Source organism: Nilaparvata lugens, chromosome 1 (assembly GCF_014356525.2).
Source record: "Nilaparvata lugens isolate BPH chromosome 1, ASM1435652v1, whole genome shotgun sequence".
NCBI classification, from domain to species: Eukaryota; Metazoa; Arthropoda; class Insecta; order Hemiptera; family Delphacidae; genus Nilaparvata; species Nilaparvata lugens.
The window spans coordinates 23,196,109-23,216,892 of NC_052504.1; the positions used below are offsets into that span (position 1 = coordinate 23,196,109).

At 31.9% G+C, this 20,784-nt stretch overlaps 2 protein-coding genes across 3 annotated transcripts in view; both read left to right on the forward strand.

The window, feature by feature from the left end:
- The window catches only part of LOC111062490 (chloride intracellular channel exc-4), a 42,248-nt gene extending 39,599 nt beyond the window's left edge, over nucleotides 1-2,649 (forward strand). The window contains exon 6 of one of the 2 annotated variants that reach the window (XM_039422780.1): nucleotides 665-2,649. In XM_039422780.1, coding sequence (XP_039278714.1) covers nucleotides 665-760 — 96 coding nt within the window. In that variant the 3' untranslated portion in view covers nucleotides 761-2,649. The remainder of the gene's footprint in view (nucleotides 1-664) is intronic. The other variant, XM_039422786.1, reaches the window with a different exon arrangement.
- A 2,140-nt stretch (nucleotides 2,650-4,789) lies between these two features.
- LOC111062304 (cyclin-L2) lies at nucleotides 4,790-20,255 on the forward strand. The gene is made up of 9 exons (XM_039422851.1): nucleotides 4,790-5,141; nucleotides 7,127-7,311; nucleotides 12,506-12,626; nucleotides 13,041-13,105; nucleotides 13,463-13,667; nucleotides 14,461-14,516; nucleotides 14,642-14,788; nucleotides 15,409-15,540; nucleotides 17,826-20,255. Exons 1-9 carry the CDS (start codon nucleotides 4,920-4,922, stop codon nucleotides 17,968-17,970), a joined length of 1,278 nt encoding a protein of 425 aa, XP_039278785.1. The 5' UTR covers nucleotides 4,790-4,919; the 3' UTR covers nucleotides 17,971-20,255.
- The last annotated feature ends 529 nt before the right edge of the window (nucleotides 20,256-20,784 follow it).

A 20,784-nucleotide genomic window follows, 5' to 3' on the forward strand; every position in this document is an offset into this window, starting at 1 on the left:
ACTTTCAACTCAAAATGACACTGCAAATCACATTAGAACAGCTTCATTCAGCACAAAACCAGCATCTGACACATGCATGCATGAGAGCATATAACCACAATATAACCTCAATTCACAATAATATGGCGATCAGATAGTTCTAAACAGCTGATGTATTTTACAGAATAGACCCTAGACTACCGCTGGGATTCATTACTGTGTAGTTTAGATGATCTATTCACCCACTGGGATTCGATGAACTTCTATTGGGACATATTGTCCCAGTTGTAGTCTGAGGTTGGTCATTTCTACTGGGACATATTGTCCCGTTGATAGTATAAGGGTTAGAGCACTAAATTATCTACAAGGCAACACAATTTCGAAAGACAATGTCCAAGATATTTATTTATTTAGTCAACAGAGACAAAAACACATAATCATAAAATGATTGGAAATGAAAAAACAGGCTTATAGCCCTTACTATTCCATTCCCGATATCGTATCAATGTAAATGATTCCAAAGAACTGGATAAAAAGCCTATCGTCTATTAATAACTCTAATTTGCTATAGATATAAAGCCGATTTCTCTTAGGCAGGCCACCAACGTAAAGTTTCACATATCCGATTCACTGTCAGACGAACATTCTTGGAGTAAACCTAACCTGTATTTGTCGAATGTTGCAGGGTATGAAAATGAAAAAGCACGAGGAGCTGGAGACACCAACTTTCACCACGTCCATTCCGATAGAGCCGTCCGACCTCGACCTCACCGACGACTAACACAACCTCACCTGTCTGCCGCCCCCGCCTCTGCTTTCCAAATTCAAACCTTCATCTTCTCTATAGATATTTTTCTATATAGAATTGACTTTCATTATCACAATTATTATTATTTATAAAAATAATATTTATCTATAATATACGTTCTTTGTTACCATTTGAAGAAAACTTTCGACTGATTTTAGCGGAAAATGATACTTCCATATTACTTGAGCAGAATTCAATACGTGATAAGTTCTAGCTATTTTGATACGTTGATTAATTTGCAATAGTTATCAACGAAATAACTATACTTCAGCCATAACTTATAATCATTATGGGCTGATATATATTCATTATCTAAAATAACATAATATGTTATAATATTGATATAATCGTATCTAAAAACTAGATATTTTTGCAGCGGAATATATATTATATACTATAAATTCGTTACGATCGCTTCCAAAGTTCGAAATCGGAATGAGACTGTAATATTCACTCAAGACCTGCTTTTCACATAATACTGTATAATTTTGTTGGCAAAAGGTTCTTCCTCCAGTAAAATGGATTTCTAATCTTATTATTAGAGATAAAATCTCATTACAGAAATCATTTGAATGGATTAGAAATGCCAATAAAACAATTCTTCAAGGAGATGCTAATGTGCAAATCTCAGTTTTCCAATATTAATCAAACAAGTAGTTTTTCTTGTAAACTAACACTCATTTATTTATTTATCTTCACTAGTTGTATTTTTGAATTGTTAAATTTGCCAAACATAGGGACAAAGTAGTTGATAGCTTATTATTACTCCACCTTGTTAATCATTCTCGAATGATACAACTCATAAATTATGCAGCTGTATCATGACTTCATTTTTTTGAAAATCGAATTTCTAATGCTCATAATATGAGCTTATGCTATTTTTTCTGTCTAGTCCGGAAGTTTTAATTTTTACATCTTTATTTTATTTCAAATAATATTTTGTGACAGCTCCTAGCAAATTGATCACACATTTTATTGTTGTTTGAAAGCATTAGTTGCACTTTCCTGCTCACACTGCTGTTCTGTTCATTATTAAATGTCATATATATAATTATCTTGTAGTTTTGAACAATCCTTATTTCCCTATTACTCCTAAAACGAGAATGTCTACTTTTTCTACTTATTGCAAACATTTTCTTATTTAAAAAATATATTTTTTGCTTGGTTTATGAAACAATAATAATTTGTGTTCGACACTAAAAACAGTTCTTCTCTTTCATCCCTTTCTTATCTCTCAATGTACATTTTTAGCATTCCTAGCCAATTAATATATTTTGTATTCATACCAACGTATTTTAATTAAGAGTTTGCTTCTGTAAAAATAATTTTTGGTGTCAATAAATATTTCTACTGTACTGTTTTATAATTAACTTTAGTTTTTATTGAACATGAATTGTTTACAGTACAAAATTTTATATCGATTAAATTACAATATAAACTATCTGCATTCACTTCACCCAAGGATATATTTTATTGTTTTTAGAAAATTTTGTAAATATGAGCTTATTATTTGTTTATCAAAAGCAAGTGATGTTGATTAAAAATTATATTTTGTGTAAGAAGATCAAAGAGTAAAATTTAGATCACTTTAGTTATAAATTATTTTTCAGGCATTTTAAGTGTCATAAATTGTAATAAATGCTGAGATTGATGCAATTAACTATTTGGCTGGGGAGTGTTGTGATGGTTAGCAGTGTGTTGGTTTGGAGGTTTGCAACTGGAACTCGGCAATTTTAAATCAAAGCATTGATTGAATAGATTTGTTCTAAGCTAACAATATTGTAATATGCTATTGAAATATTTAATTTCTTATGATATTTATAAATATATTTTCAGATAGTTGAATAAAAAAGTGAATGTTACTAGTAATCATTTTATTGGGTTTCACCCATTCCAATTATTTAGTTGAAACATGCTCATTGGCCCGGTTGCACAAAAGGTGGTTGAATTTTAACCGTGATTAATTTCACGAGAACGAATCAGAGAAGGATTTTTTTATAAGACGGCTTCTCTGATTGGAGCAGAAAAGATAAAGTCCCGGTTGCACAAAAGCCAGTTAAATTGTAATCGTGATTAATTGATCTGTCTATACCTCCTCAAGTACTATGAAGCATTTCACAAGCACTGTACTGTAGTGAGGAAGTAGATGTACAGTATAGGTAGAGGGATCATCACATATTGAGGAGGTTTAGCTTGCTGCTATCACACGAGGCTCCAGAGCCAGTCTTGTATTTTGTTGCAAGCAGAAATGCTGCTGTCTAGTTACCGACAAAAAATTGTTCAAAATATTTTTATTATTCTTCTAACAATGTTAAGCCACATTTAGTGATTATAGTGACATGTCATTATCAGTATGTAAGTGATGGTTGATCGGTACCTACTTTGAGTACGGTAGCAAATTCAGTGGTCAACTGGCCATGTAACAAGTACGACAAGATGTGGAAGAACATCACTATTTGTTTTTGCTACTAAAATGTTACCCAGATAAATTTGAAGATACACATGGAACTCTTATACATTTGCGTCAACAAACATATCACCTAAGCTGGAAAGCTGTTGGGTGGGGGGGGGTTTGTGGGCTTATTGACTTGAACGGACCAATCACGGAGAAGCATTGCGCGTTAGACCAATTGAGAACACGAACTCTTCTGTTTCTTCAAAAGCGGCCTCCTGGTAAACTACGAGGTACATCTCTACCTCGACTTATACTCACCATACAGGCACCCATGACATACAATGTATTGGTAGATGATCTACCTCTTCCTCCTAACTATGGGTTGGGTAAGAGTGCTGGCCTAGTGAGGAGGTAAAGGTAAAGTCGAAATTGAAGTACCGCAATGTAACACAAATACATGTTGTATTATGAAACATCCTCAGGTCGAGACAGAGGCTTACCGCGGTCCTACCTCGACCACCTCACCATGCGGGCTCCCCATTACACAATAGGCTATTTATGTTACATTGAGGTACCTTATGGTGAAAAGATGAGGTTTTTAACTAGTTACTAAACTACTTGTGAGATTTATTTCAGTACGATATTAATTTACTGGACATATAAAATGAAGCTCAACGATATAGACTATAAATATAGCGTTTATTGTGTTCTTTAGCATTTTTACAAATTAGTGGAATAGATAGTAAATATACTACTGCTACAATAAAATGAAAATATAACATCAAACAGGTAGGCCTACAGTACCCTTTTTATATTTTATCAATGCCTTGAATGGTCCAGCTCATGAATATTATTTTAAAAATGACTCATGAGCTGAAATATGAGAGGCATTAATAAATAATCACTTTTTCCATATATATAAAAAGTTGAGGCCTACTTGCTTTTTTATTGCAATAAAAGTGTTGGCTCCTTATCCCTATATATGATTTATACAAAACACCTTGAATACCCTAATTGTGCCCCAATCGCATACCGTACGGACGGTACGTATAGCCTAAAATTATAGGCTACGGTGTACATTTTTTTTCTTCATAGTTTATTTTTAAGTTTATTTCAGGATTTTAATAAGTTTATAATATAAATTGATAAGTTGTTCCAATAATTTTCATAATATTCAGTAGCCTATCTCTGAGAAGCAATGGAAACAAATCAATTGAAAATTGAGAGATAAGAAGTGAATTGATCAAAATCATTCATATTTTTCCTCACAAGTTATATTTTTAATTTTCTCATATCGGCTATTTCAATTGAACAAAAATATTAAAGTATTATATTGAAGTATTTTCGATTTATTGTGACAAGATTAACACTATTCAAGTAATGGCGGTTAAGCAATACCAACTTTAGCCAAATGTTATCATTTAATACATCTTCATAATAAAAATCCTATTCTCATTTGTATTGTAAATATCGATAACCTATTCTAAAAATCTATATTATAATTTCTCAAAATACAAATATGATAATAATAATAATTATAGTACTTTCCCCCACTACCTCACAGAAATAGCATCATCACAATCGTCATTCCCTGAAAGCTGAACTTCCGCCATTTTCCTTCTTGAAGTCAAGGAAGTCTTGTCAAGCAAAGCATTACGTTGCGATGGTGGTTTATATTTTGTTATTCTAGCATCATTTTGTGTGTTATTTATTTGTGAATTCCTTTAGTAATTCATTATGGGTTCTCAGAAACCTGAAAATAATGTTTCACACAACAAGACAGTGACCAAACCTTATGGAAAAATAGTGTTATCGTTGAAGAATTGTTTGCTACCTGAATTCAAGCTATCGCCCACTCCATCAAAATTAGATGGATTGGATTCAGAAACTGAAACTGATCTTCGAATTCTCGGATGTGAAATGATTCAAACTGGTGGAATACTATTGAGATTACCTCAGGTGAGTAAATTTTGCAGTATCTAATTTGTGAGATGATTCTGCCTTAGGATCTTATCCCATATTCAGATTCCTCGTGCAGATACGTTTCAGAACGTTTTGCAAACCTTAAGCTACCTTGAGCTACCTAAAATCTTGATTTCAATTGAAATTCAAGCTTTAAATATATTATATTTTTAGAAACTTGATTTTGAGTCAATTTTTTTAATCAACAGGTAAACTGCTTTAGTAACATTAGGCTATTAGTTTTAAATCATTTCAATTTTGATTGCACCATCAAATGCAATATTATCTGAATTCAAGTGATATTATAGTATTTAATTTTCAATCTCTTTTCTCTCTTTGTACAAGGAGACTTTAACCTACTTTTAGGTATTAACTGAAATTATTTGAGTTTGGCCAACTTTAGATTCTATGAATGACTTATTTTAAAAAGGATATTATGAAAAAAATTACAAGACTCTATTGTCCTTAGTTTTTATAGCCTAAATCCCATTATCAATATTTAATATTTAAATACGTTGCTTATCATTCATGTAACTCTTAACTTGAATCTGAATTAGCCTACTCAGAAACACTAAAAAAATAAAAATTAATCGTTTGTGACCTTGGTTAAATCCATGTTAAATGACTATTGCTAAAACCGCAAGCAAAACGTTCATTAGTCTAAATCAAAATGTACGGTGTACGGTAGCCTAGTCAAGAAGAAAGCAACTACAGTAGTCTTATTCCGGCACCACCCTCTCGCTAAGTAGCTGGTCTAGTCGCTTGCCAAATAGCAAATAGCTAACACTATTGCTAGAATAAAGGCAAGTTAAAGAAGCGCTGGAATTCCATCCGCATTCTTGCGATTGTCATTTGTACGCACTTGGCAAGAGCATGGTTCAGCCTTTTAAATTGAAAATTTGTTTAAAAATCACGGATTTAACGTTTATTTTCAGAGAAATGTTTTTCTTTGTAATTTATACTCATTATTTTGCAGTTTCCTATAAAGTAGGATTCTTTCAAAGTTTTGTTGGTGAAAAGCAAAAAGTTAAATTTTATATCAGGTTTTCCTTTGACCTGAAATACTGTATATACCAGTCCACATAGGCCTGTCTAGTATTTGAAATTAATTTCTCTGCTTTATTAGGTACATCAGTTTTAAAATAATGATGAACAAGTTCACCTCTTTCAACTCAAATTAACATAATGCCTATAGAGGTCAATGAAAAATGTTCTTACAAACGTAAAAATTGTTTTATTTTTCAACAAAATTTGTGAAATAACACAAGGTTTAGGTTTCAGCTTCTATTCAAATACCATTTAAACTTATAATGAATATAAAATCGTGATGTACTTATATTAAATTTAACAAGCAATCTCTCATCTGGTGTTCTAATTGTCGACTACCTGCTCAGGCTATAGTCACAAGACTACCAGTTTGGGTTATTGGCATTTATTAGGTGTGAGGATTAGCAAACTATTAGCGTGCATTTTGGCAGTTGCACATTTGACATTACACATTTCAGTCCACTTTTTTTTGTGCGGCTATGAATCTTTATTAGTTGACTGGTGATAAGTTGAAAATTATTGTTAAGGAGTTATTTATTTTATTTTTGTATTTGGTGAAAAAATTGATTCAAATTAGGCTATTTGAACCTTTCTTCAAAAGGAAAACTACCCAGAGAAGAATTTGAATTCATTGCTTCAAAAGTGCTTTTTTGAACTTGCAAATTTAATTCAATTAGGTAATAGGCTAGGTTTATTTTATGTATGTAAGTAATTTGTTCTTTTTTCAAAAATTGTAAAATTGCTTTTCAGGGTAAAAATTTGATGTGGTTTGTAAAACGTAACTTCAGTACCGTACTTAATGTTTTCAGTCTACTGTATTTACTAGTCTTCTGCTTGTAAAACAAACTTTTTCTTTACATAGGTTTTATCGGTAAGTTTTTTTAGTTTTATAATAATATCTTGTACAAATTATAATACCATTTTTTAAATTTCAGGTTGCAATGGCAACTGGTCAAGTCCTTTTTCAAAGATTTTATTATTCAAAGTCTTTTGTGCGCCACCCCATGGAAACCACTGCTATGGGGTGCTTGTATTTGGCTTCGAAAATCGAGGAAGCCCCTAGACGAATAAGGGACGTAATGAATGTGTTCCATCACATTAAACAAGTCAAGAGTCAAAAGTAAGTACCATTTGCTTCATATTTGTTTTATATCATAACTCCGGCAGAGTGAAAATTTCTGGGCTTGGTGCTTGAAAGACTAATTCGATTTTTCAATTATGATAGTTTGTTGTTCCTTAAGAAACTTGAATATTTTGGTTGATAGGACAAAAACTGAAGTGCTAATTCCTCTTTCACTCAATACTTTTTCTTCATTCTAGCTTTTGAGTTTTCACTCTGTCTGGACTTTGTCAATTCATGCAAACCTCGTGTATTGTTTGGATCTAGTGTGTATGATTATTTGCTTTTGACAGATTGAAGTGTTAGATAAATGACATTGAAAGTGCAGTATACAATAGACAATAGGTGAGTTTCTATTTTTGTTGAATCGATATATCGAGGTTAGTGAGTCTCAAACTCCAACGATTCAATAACTGAGTTTGCAGGTGATTCGATCAACCTGACATTTTTTCTATTGAGAGTTTCTTCCAGTTCTCCTCTGTTTTTCTATTTATACATCCATTATGATGGGAAAAGCCAGGTAGCCTATTTGAATTTGAAAAAAAGAATATCATGTTCTGTGCTTTTTTCCAAACATGAATAATTATTATGCTTACAGAGTTATAAAATTGTATAGCCCAACTTATGTTAATTTACAGAAGAAACTATCTTGTTAAGTTTCTTCAATATTTTTTCATTTTCCGTAATATTATGTTAACCACAAAGCCTGTTTGGCTATTGTGTTCGAAAACTAGATCCCTCAATTATTGTGCAGTGCAAGTGTTTCTTCCGAAAATGTCCATAAATTACATGCTTTTATGAAGAGATAATTTTTCCTATCTTAGGTAAAACATTTTACTGTGGTGTATTCTGTTGCTGCAAGTTTTTGGCACGATTGCACATCAGTCTTCAATTTTGAAATATTACATTCCTTGAATGAAAGTTCACATTTCTTGTAGCCACGTTCTCACTTCACTATTTTCACGATTTTAGCACCAGTCATGTGTATTTTGAGCATTTCATTGCTCTAAATTCCACTTTTTATTGTATCTAAAATATCTGACAAGATTTATAGTGAATCGGGTTTATGACGTTTATTTTAAGATCATAATATGCTATTGTTTACCAGAACATGAATGTTATTGATTTATTCTTGGCAGCTATGATATGGAGAAGTAGTGGAATATTCATATTATATGTTTCTATTCATATCAACATGTGTTACGTATACTCTATTCACAGACCAATATTTTTTTCCAGTGTTGTAAATTGTAAATGATTTTCTTATTTGCAGTTTATTGGCTCATTCTATTGCTGAATTCTCTTGGTATTATGTGATCTTTGGGTTTCAGTTAATTTTTAGGTTGTTTGGTAATTATAGTTGTATGAATAATTATTATCAAATTGAAATGTGTGTAGGCCTACTTAATGACATTGACGTCAAGACACATGTGTGTAACTATTGAAAATCAATGATTCTAAGATTTTTAGACAGTATTTGGTTGCTTTAAAAATACTTGCTCAAAGGTATTTTTGACGTTCCGTTTTCACAGATGATTTGCACAGCCGCCACTCCAAGTGGGCTGAGGGCTGAGGGGCTGAGTCAGTGAGTCAGGTCCGCCTTGCCTTGAGGTTGAGTCAGGTATCGGCAGGGTTTGGGTGAAGGAATCCGACCGCTCCAACCCTCACTTGCCTTGCCTGGACCTGTTTATTATTAGGCACTACTTCGTCCATTCTCTTTTTCCCTACTGCTACTTAAAATTTATTTTCTCAGCATATTTCGAGAGTAGTATTTCCTACAAAAAGAGAAGTGGAAAGAGAATCACTGGACGAAGGAAAATGGCAAGCAAATCAGTGCGTATCATTTATGGAATGAAAAATCCACTGTCTTATGCTTCTTACATATAATATATATGATCATGTCGAAAAGATCTCACTGGCATTGCCAGTATGAAGCATATCTTATCTTCTATAATAATTGTGCTGGCATTTCACCTTTTATCGATTAAAAATCGTAGTTCTCATCGAGTAAGTTGATTTGGCAAGAAGAAAAATGTAATCTGTTTTTATTACTTTTGTTTAACAAAAATTACAATCATTTTCTTTAATCTAGGTCTTGAAGTATACAGGTTAAACCCTTAAACTCAAACCAAATTACTGAATACAATATTTTTTTTGGAAACTTCACACCTATAAAAATTCGTTACTATCATTTTCTTTCAAAATTATCAATTGGTAGAATTATTGTTTCGAATCATTCTATTCAAGTTATCTCTTAAATTTGTTAGAAATGAATTTTGATTGATTTAATTAGTCATCATATCAGATTTATGGAAATTGTTTGGAAATTTTCTATTAGTTGGATGAAATTTGATTGATTAATGACCATGACCATTATCAGGAACTATGTTTTTGAGTTCATTTGCATTCATACTATGCCCATTGTTTATTATTGCAGCTGAACATGTTTTTAGAACATTTAGTTTGTTTTTCTTCTTGCACAGTGATCGGTGAAGTGAGTGATTTGTAGAGTCAGAACATTGTTTATTCTCACAGATACGCTTAGTATAATGGAAAAGCATTGAATATAAAAATCACAGTATTTCCGTTTTGAACTTGGAATTTTAGTGTCGAGCATCTTGTGATTATTCGTTTAAAATGAGAAATGACTTTTGGAAGCCGGGAAGCGATGTTTTGTGTTTTGTTTCTTGAGTATCAGCTCAGGTACATTTGGATCGGAGCAAGAGCAAAGGAATTGATGCAGATTTCGATCGATATCTAAATGAAAGCGCATCACGGTATTTCGAACAACCCGTTGATCCAAGCTTCAAGGATTTGGGATTCACTTTCAATCTAAAATGGAACTTGAACTTCTGTTGGACTTGTGTACGGTAATAGTGATCTAATTTAGCTTTTTCTGATGTTAATAATATAGCCTAGAATACATTCATGGTATTGTGGTATTGATTGAAGTCTACATTATTCATAAACACCACCAATCGAGTAACAAAAACTCTGTAAATATAAACTAGATAAATTCATAGCTTCATGAAGATTCTTCTCTTATTCTTTCTATTTCTTATTTATGTAGCAAGATTTATTTGGTATCTGATGAATTTTAAGTCAACTAGTAGTTTAAATTGTTGAAGTATTCTTGCCTTTATAATATCTCTTCTATAATACTGGCTTTTAATATTTATAGAAATGATAAATTACTAAACTTAACCCATACTCTGAATAATTATTGTTTAATATTCAAAGTTTTTATCAACTTATTAATTCTTCAGATAAATTGAAAATTTAAATTAATATTTTTTCAAATTCACTTTCACAATTTATTAAAGTTAGAGGAATTATGATTGGCCTTCACTGTATTTTTCATCTGACTATCGGTAATTAATACTGTAGATGAAATTCTGTGTTTACTGAATCACTATAGGCCTATCCAATACATGTAATATCCAGCAATGGAATTTTGTTTCCCCTAATCTATTTTTATCATCAGAACAATTGTATATTCATTGTTTCGAATTGTCATTCTTTTGAATGGATTCGTATATTAAGTCTACTTAGTGTACTCTTTATTGAAAAAAAAATATATATATCGCAATAAGACTTGTCATTATTTAAAACAAATAGAAATAGTGAAGGCCTGTTAGAATTCTAGATCATTTTGTAGAAAGGTCACTCCTCAGTGGAAATGGAGACATGTGTTTTCTAAAGGCTGAGAATGAACAATTTTAAAGAATCTTTGAAATTTAGGTTCTGTTGAATTACTTGAGCTTGTTAGTCTAAATTGATGTTGCTTTAAGCATGACGTGTGCTGCGGAATGCCTGGCCTGATGGATGTCTGCCGTTCGTGGAAAAGATGTGCAGAGCAGAGCAAATATATGATAAGCTGACTGATGTGGTGAAAGTATTCAAGCAGAAGGATTGTGAGTAGCCTGAGAATGCCATCAAGACATTTGTCTGACGTGATTTTGTTCCTACCTAGTGTACTGTTTCACACTTTCTATACTATAGTGATCAATACCATCATTTATATTTTTAATAATAACTCAATTATCTCTATATTTTCAGTTAGACGTACATTGATGAAAATTCTTACCACAATACCATGATATTTATAAGTTGATTTTACTGGCTTATGATCAAAATTTTAAAAGTCTCATAATTATTAATTATTCATCTTTGTAAAAGGTATTAAAAGTGTACATTAAGGAAATCTGAAGTTACTTGGGGAACCGGTTGCATTGTATTGTGAAAAGCTAATGCAAAAAAGAATACTATAATTTCGTGATGAAGGGAAAATCCATAAATCTAAATCTTTAGTGAGAGTGTTGTGCCTATTTTGTTCATCCATACATGGACTGACTGGATTAATGGACTAGCAAGCAACAAAGGAAACTTCGCTTTTTATTGATGGATATTGATTATTATTCACTGTTACAGGGTGGACCATCTACCAGTTGGTTCACTTGAGTATTATGAACAAATGTCATTTTGTAACAGGAACTGAAGTGCAGGTGCAACTATGTTTTGTTTGAAAGTGATGTGCTGAATCCACCAACGACCGCAATGAAGCGTCTTGTTTGATCAACGATTGAAATGTGATCTTCATCGTGCTAGTTGATTGAATTCGTAAATTGGTTGAACATGAATTGAGGTAATGCGTATTTATCAATGTGCTCTTCCATTCACATGTATTAGTACAATAAGGTTCTTGAAATGATTAAATAGGTCATTTGAAAAAAATGTTTCAAGATTTGTGCTATAATATTTTTTAACAAATCAACTTTTGTTTTTATATATATATTTTTAAATGATCTTTCTTGAGCTAGTTTACTCAATTTTAATATCTTCAAAATTTATTAATGCGAACAACTCTGTTATATGCAATAATAAGTATCAATAAATTTGACAATTTGTTTGTCAGTTTTGTGTCAGAAATGTGAATTTTTGTAATAATTTTTCAGATTTAAATAATATCAATAAATATTTTTATGGTGTTTTGTGTAGATTTAGGTCATGGATGTTTCTTGTTTTCTCAGAAAAATTATTCTCTGTTGGAATAAAATAGATTGTATTTTCTCTAACAATTCAATGTCATATTTAGCAACGTGTGAGCCAATTAACTGCATTCAAGGGTCATTTTATCGTAAATTATCATTTTTCATATCTGAGCGAGGGTTTTCATAGTTTTATTTTTTTCCAGAACTATCCAGCCGATGCTAATAGATCAACACTACATCAATTTGAAAAATCAAGTGATCAAGGCTGAGCGCAGAGTTCTGAAGGAGCTTGGATTCTGTGTGCACGTCAAGCATCCTCATAAGGTCAGTGACTACTTTTTAATCTGAACTGTTCAGTTACTTGTACACTTGACTTGACAATCATATTTACAAGCATCATAAATGTTTACAGTGTATATTTTTAGAATATATTCTCATTATAAAGCTATCTCAACGTTACAAATATTTTTTGAACTTATTTTATGAACCTATGTTTCTTTTTATAAAGATCATATATATGAATGTTGAAAATCTTCAGTTTCTGTTTGGTTTGAAAATGTGCAACACCAGAACGATACATGTCGCCACTTGGAAACTTGATTGTTGATATTTTTCACAAAAAAGTATTTTTATAAATAATTCATTTATTGATTCGCGATTCACAACTATTATAATTTATACAATGTTATGCGTTTATTGTATGCAACCTGGTGTATCCTAATATTTGATTTGTTTCAGATCATTGTTATGTACCTGCAAGTATTAGGATACGAAAAGCATCAATCGATTATGCAACTGTCATGGTAAGTGACGTATGAATAATATTAATTTTCTGACAAGTATTCAATAATTCATTTTTCAGTTAAAGTTCTCTTTGTGATCTAATTTCAGATACATTCCCTCTGTTTACCTTTGTTGATAATTCTCTAGAGAAGTTCTTTAAAATTTAAATATCTATATTTGTTTTAAAACTACTATCACTCTACTATCGACTCTAATCCTAATATTGAAATCAGAATGACTACCTACTGAATATACTTGATTTGAGTGTGCAAAAATTATGTTTCTTTTCATCTGAATTGATCCTGAATACTTCTGAATTAATTAATGAATGCAATGCATTGCTGAGTAGAATATGTTAATTATTGTTTTATTTGCAGGAACTACATGAACGATGCACTGAGAAGCGATGTGTTTGTGAGATACGACCCGGAAACGGTGGCATGTGCTTGCATCTACCTGTCAGCCCGACGACTGCGCATCACGCTGCCGAAGCGACCGCCCTGGTTCGGCCTGTTTGGCATTTCCGAAGACCACATTGTCGATGTGTGCAGGCGAATTCTACGGCTCTACCAACGGGGAAAGGTGAAAACATGCTTACTATTTCTTGCGCCAGTTTTTTCCTAGCTTCGTGTGTACTAATTAATTTCCATTAAATTGGACTGAATTTTCATCATCAAAGTAATCGTCAGAATCAATTCTCTTTAGACATTATATCATGCAATTTAAACAGCTTTATGATTTACTACGAATTCTAATTTTCAATGAATTCATACTTCTGTTCGTGCAGTGTACAGTATTATTTAATCTAGCGGTAAGATGTTATTATCCAATGATGTAAATAATACTGTTGGTTGTATTTATAAACAGTTTTTTAGAATATTGCCTTAGCTAAGCATGCTGGTCAGATTCGTTCACCAAAGCGTGCTTGACTACAACAATATTTCTGTAATTGTTTATAAATACGGCTGTGAATATAGTCAATACGAATTCATGTGAATGGAAAGTGAATTTCCTGTAAATGTGTTGTCTATCTGAAAACAGGTAACAAGAGTAGACTACCGATAAAATTGATTTTTTCCTTGCCCATTAGACGATCAGGTCAAGTAATAACACAAACAACTACCTATTCGAATTATTGATTTACATTTTATTATGTAAGTAAATTAATGTAATTTTCGCAGAAAATCTTCCGGGATTTAATTTGATAACTTTGTTAATTTTCATCTTTATGCACTTTGAGTGTGATAACAGAATTTTGTCATCAACTTGGATAGATATCCATTCCTTTTGATAATAGCAACGTGTTTGAATTCTTATAATGCATTTCATAATATTTGACTTCGCAATGTTGAATGTAACATATGACTGTTTTCAGGTGAATACTGAGGAACTGGAAAAGAAAGTGGAAGAACTGAGAAAAGAGAATGAATTGCTTATGATTTGTAACTGCAATTATTCTTGGAAATTTACTATCGAATCCAATAATTACCACTTCTAGTTCTTGTTAGTGGTGTGATCGATGATATTTAATTTGTGATATTTGATGTATTTTGCAGAAGGAACAACCATGTTGAAAAGCACCAAAGAAGTAGATCGAGAACCCGGTCGAGGTCACCAAGATCTCATTCACCTCAGTCCAGGTCCAGATCACGTTCAAGATCAAGAAGTCGTTCGCCCAAGCATAAAAGATCAAAGAAGCACAGGTGAATATAATTTACAAATTTCTGATTTGGTTACCTCACCTTATTATATATTGGTATTTCTAGAAAATTGTCGAATTTTCACCCAGTTGTGTATTTTTGTCCCTAACGAAAAGAAATGTAACCAAGCCTTGCCCGTTGCCCCTATCACATGTTTTGCTATAGTACTACATTATTGTATTTGTCTAGTTATTACTCTGCTAATTTCCGTATGAACAAGTTTAACAAGAACTGAAAAAATTCAGTTCCTTCACCTTTACCTCCGTTTCTTCCATTGCACTGGAAGTTTGTAAGCTGAAAGAAGCTTGCATGTTGTATGATTAAAAGCTCCTTCTTCTTTATTCTACAATCTATACATTATTACTACTCTAACCCCATTATTCCAAAGAATATTTTTGTTTTTTAGACACATAGTGTCAACGTTTTGCATCTTTTCGTTCCTTGCCTCTTGCAAGGATTTGCATGTATTACAAGTAGACATCTATTGCTTGACGACAGTGTTTGTATACGTTGTATGGATTTAGTTTTTCTAATACCCTACTACTAATTATTAATTTGAGCTGTCATTCCCTTCCTGACTTTTGTTTGTTTATTTTTTCAATTATTTCTTCTTCTTTTTTTAGCCGAGCACGATCCCGGTCCCGATCCCGTTCCCGTTCTGTAGAAAGAAGGCTTAAGAAATCACACAAGTCCAGACGTTCTAGTTACACCCCTAGTCCTTCGCCCACATACAATTACTCACGCAAGCGGTCTAGGTACGTATTCAAATGTAATCTTACTTTCTATTAATTTTTATTGTTTCATAATCATGTATGATGTGTCATCACTCGCGATAAATAAACAATTCTCATCTAGGATTTTCCAACAATCTAGAATATTGCTATAATTAAAAGGGATTAAAATATATCAGGAAATACTTGGGCAAAAATCGAGACTGAATAAATCGTTACTTTACTTTTTTCACTTTAATTGATAGACCCTTTCGAAATCATTGAATGTCAAGCATTGTAGGTGAAACCGCTAATTGCGATTTTTTTCCAGTTCATCTTGTGAATGTCTATCAACCAGCCTATGTATTTATTTAATTTATCTACGATGTAAACATTACATCACAATCAATACCATAACAGATGTCAATTCGCAATGGATTTTCAAAACTTGAAAGTGAACTCTGTACAAAGACTTGAACATGTTAACTTTGTCTCCAAGAGCTAGGCTGACTGCACTTCTAGTGAGATTTACTTAAAACTGTTAGCATTGTTTGGATGTGAAGCGTTGGTGTTATTCATAAGCAATGATTACACACAGTTAAGCCTGGATAATCCACTTGACAAAAAAAATCCCATTATTGGAGCCTATTTTTATTAGGGTAGTAAAATTTTTTAATCTTATATAACGAATAAAATAGCTAGTCCTAATGTTATTTACTTTTCATCTTTTTACCATGAGACTAGTTGGTTTTCAGCAATTTGATATTTTGCTTGAGAGTTGGTACATAAAATGGTGTATACAACGGTCTATAAATCATTCGTGAGATATATGAGACGAGTGCTCTCTAACACTTGCTTTATAGACCATGTTGTAGACTATTAGTAGCTCAAATAATATACAATGATTAGGAGAGTTTAAATTCAACAGACTGATCCCAAATACACACTCTCTCTCTCTCTCTCTCTTGCCTCAACTTCGCCCACATCACTTTTTGTAATGTTATTAAGTGAAAATAAAAGACTATCTATCTATCTCCAGAATTTTGATAAATATAATTTTCCAAAAAAATACAATTTTCACTTCAGGCGAGGTTGACAATGTATTGAAGTTATCAATGTGATTTCTAGGGCAAATGGAAAACCTTGTAAAAATTTTTTCGCCCCACTTGGATGTAATGAGCTGGTTTTCGTGCGTCATATGGAGGCCGAAAATGACTGTTTTCTGACCAGGCCGGTAAAAGTTTTACGGCCCTAGGGCTGTAAAATAACCTTGAAGTCAGCTGATTCTGATTTGATGTGAACGTGTTTACAAAATGGTTTATGAAACGGGATCAGTTTATGCTTCTAGAGTTGAATAAGTATTCTGCAATAAGATAATATCATTTTATTTGGATGAATAGATTTATATATTATAAATTATTCAAATTCGATTTTCAGAGTAGGATAGAACTTCTAACCTAAACTTCCGAAGTCAATGACAACAAGCATTGTTGACGTTGACATTCAGATTGGCCAAATTTCAGTGCTAAAACAGCTGATCAAAAAATTTTTCATTATTTGTGTTTATTATTCAAGAATCAAAACATTTATAATAAAATCATCTTATTGTCAATTGGAAGAATAAAAAGTATAAACTCAACCTCTTAAATAATTGAACATAATCTTTTAGGTTACTTAGACAAATCAGAATAAAAAATAAAAATACTTGGACAATTTCCTAATATTCAGATTACCTCAGATTTGCTAGAGCTATGACCTTCCTTCGCTTTCGGAAGTGCCTAATAAACAATAAATTATTCTCATATTTATATTGTTTATTTTTCTGTGTGGCGAAAAATAACGTTCTCACCTTGGGCAAAAATGTGTTTCTGGCTCTCAATCTTTTCTAGTCCTCGGCCTACGGCCTCAGACTTGAAAACCGATTTCGAGCCAGAAAAGTCTCATTTTCGGCCCTAGGTGCGAAATATACTATTTCATGTTTTAATTATTGTATTAAAACTATGGTCATTAAAAGGATATTAACTATTTGATATCGGAAATAAGTGTGACATGTTGGCTTTCTTGAATTATATCAATTTGCAAGTTCAATTATCGATTGGAACCGTATGAGTATTTTCCTGGAGATTGAGCATTCTGTTTAATTTTTATCGCCTGATTACGAAGATAATTCCTTCTCTGTCATTCTTATATTTGAATGTGGAAACTTGCAGAGTGATGTTGAAATGTATGAACTCTTCTCGGTGTATTCTCAAATAGTTCAAGTTTATTCTTTCCTGGAGATAATTCCTTTTTCATTAAATATGTTTTAATGTTGTTTTTGTGTTTTTCAGGGACAAGTCACGTTCAAGGTACCGATCTCGCTCTCGTAGTCCCAGTGTCTATGACAAGTATTACAGTGATAAAAAATCATCGCGTCTGAAGCACAGAGACCCCTATGAAACTAGCAGCGAAAATAGAGTACGCAGCAGGCATTGATTTGGCGATGGATTAGTTTGTGGTATGATTATTTTCATCTCCTTGTTCTCTGCCATATTACCAAAGTACTGAACTACAAATCCGGGTGAACTGTTCCATGCAAATAGATATTGTCATTGAATAAGTACCATAGAGCATTTACTTGAAAATTTGTGTGATTCAATTTCATCAGGGTGATTTTATATATAAAACACGTTTTATTGTGAGGACACTGACGACACGTGAGGTTCTCTTGTTTAAGATATTCTTCTGCATAACTGTTGATTGTGTTTGAAAAAGTATAATTGAATAGCCTCTTACATTTCATTAAAAGTTCATTTTTTATAATTTGTTACATATTCAACAAGGAACAGTTGATCTGTTCTCGTTATGGATTATTCTTCTTTCCAAATCGTTCTGGGTTAATTGCAAATAGAAAATTAGAATTCTAATTCTATAAGTTTCTCTACAAATATAATATTATGAAAGCTTTTCAAGAGCAGGTTGTATGGTTTGACCTTCAGTTGCCATATATTTTTATGTACTTAACATGTAACCTTACATGGGTAGGCTAACCATTTATGGGTAGGCTAGTCTCATGCAATGACGTCAAACAGTGACCTGAGCATAAATGAGTGCAACATGCAGTCGTTAGCGTTGGAATACCTCCTTTATGACAACATTCATTTAATAATTTCAAACCAAATTTTATTACTTAAAATAATATTTATTTGCTGTTCAATTGCGCTTTCAATATACCGTAATATATACGGTACTCAATATACTTTTCATTCAATAACAGATTTTTTTCAACAATACATTCATATTGTAAATTATCAAATGAATCAGGTATACAATTTTCAATCAATAACGGTTTGAGACCAGATTTATTAATCCAGATGAGGATTAACATAGATACTTGATTTTTGTCCAGATTTTTCTATAGAAAATATTCAATGTGATTTCTAGGGCCAATGGAATACCTATGTGAAAATGTTTTCATACTTCAATAATTGTAATAAACTTATGGTAGTTTAAGTTATATTTTTAATAATCAGCATAGGAGGATATAAAAAGCTGAAAGATGAAATATTACCAATTTAAAATTATTGTGTTTAATAGAGTTTCACATGCACATGAATAGAATTTCTAGGTGGCTCACTGATTGGCGTCATGAGTTATCTCGGCAAATAGATTTTAACTGACCTATCTGTCAAGTCTATATAGTAAAAATGTATACCTTGCTTAAAATCAATTAATTCAGGGCTATCTTTTCCATTGATGTGGCTACATCTTTACGATCATCTCTACTACTCATCTTTCACGACTGTTCTTCCTTGAAAGAACTATCTCGATTCAAAAATTTTCAAATTTTGAATGATGTGATTTTTTTAAGGAATATTCTCGTATATTGATTTTATTCAATTTAGAAAGTACCTTATATCGCAGAATATATTGAAGAAAGGTTACTCGACCAGAATCCTGATGCCGATCCGACATTTTTAAAGGAACTAAATTTTCACCAACTTAACAAAATAATCTATGAGCAATAATGCGCATGCGCATTAGGCTATGTTACTGTTGCCTTTTGCTCATCCTCGTCATTCTGATTCGAGAAGCTGCTACAGATTTAATTCCTTCCAAAATGTTGTCCTGGTGCAGAGTGAATCATTACAGTATATTTGTTAGATATGGGTTTTATAATTATTTCTTCAGAATGATAAAACATTTTATGATCTTCATCCTGAAGATCTACATTCCCTATTCGTTTTCTCTTATATAAATTTCTTCAGATTTGAAGAAATTTCATACATATTGATAGAATAAAGATTACTCGTAACAGAAATATTGAAAATTGGTACTGTAATATCAACATTACCTGTATTGAATACGCTAGTTGTATTCACTTCATTACTAGTGAAGAAGATTGGTTATTATTGTTCACATTCGACTGAAGTCCAACCTTTCCCTCATAGCAAAGCAAGAGTCCTTTTTGTTTGCTTACTGGTTAATTTTAGAAAAAAACTCAAATTCACTAAACTGTCATTTATTGATAATTCATTTTTTGTCAGTAATGCTCTTAGCGTCCAAAAATCGACCATTTTATTTGAATTCTGTTAAATTTAATGAACCAATTGTACAAATCTCGAAATAACCACAATTTTAGATGTAAATAGTTATAATTTATTTAAGGATGAAGCATGTTAGTAAATTGATTATGTAAATAGATTGATTTTATAATGAAGCCTAGAGAATAAATAATTGTGAATTTATTTTTTGGAAATTAAATTTTACATTGCAATTGATGTTTGTGTTATCATTTTCAATCTCCCAAAACTATTTATTAAAAACGACTGTAAAATGGATGCGCTGTTTGAAAGAGGACCAAACTGATACAAAGACGAATTTCTCTAGTTCACTAGACTTCTTGTGCCTTCTATTTGACAATGTTTATGTTTCCGTGTTTGAATTTTCATATTTTTCGATTCAATCAAAGATGTTATTTTTGTAATAATAACAATGAAATTGCCAAACATGAAATAGTTGAATAATAATTTGTGTAGATTGCAATTTATTCAAAAGATGTCAATTTTTGGTCACTGAATCTCTACCCATTTTCTTGAGAACTGTTATCCAGTCTTCTCGAGTAAATTACATTGTAGGGTCCCATTATACAAACCATAATATTTGGATATTTGGCCAACGTTTATTACGGCTGTGCACTAAGCTTTTGGAAAGCATAGACTTTGCCAAGTAAGTAATTTAAAACTGTAAAGCTGTTTTCTTTGTAAGAAATTTAACAAGCTTCATTTTCGAATATTTAATCATGTCGGT

Coding starts and splice junctions, on each gene's coding strand:
- LOC111062304 (XM_039422851.1), top strand. CDS start 4,920: ATGGGTTCTCAGAAACCTGAAAATAATGTTTCACACAACAAGACAGTG. Junction 5,142..7,126: donor TACTATTGAGATTACCTCAG/GTGAGTAAATTT, acceptor TTTAAATTTCAG/GTTGCAATGGCAACTGGTCA. Junction 13,106..13,462: donor TCGATTATGCAACTGTCATG/GTAAGTGACGTA, acceptor TTTTATTTGCAG/GAACTACATGAACGATGCAC.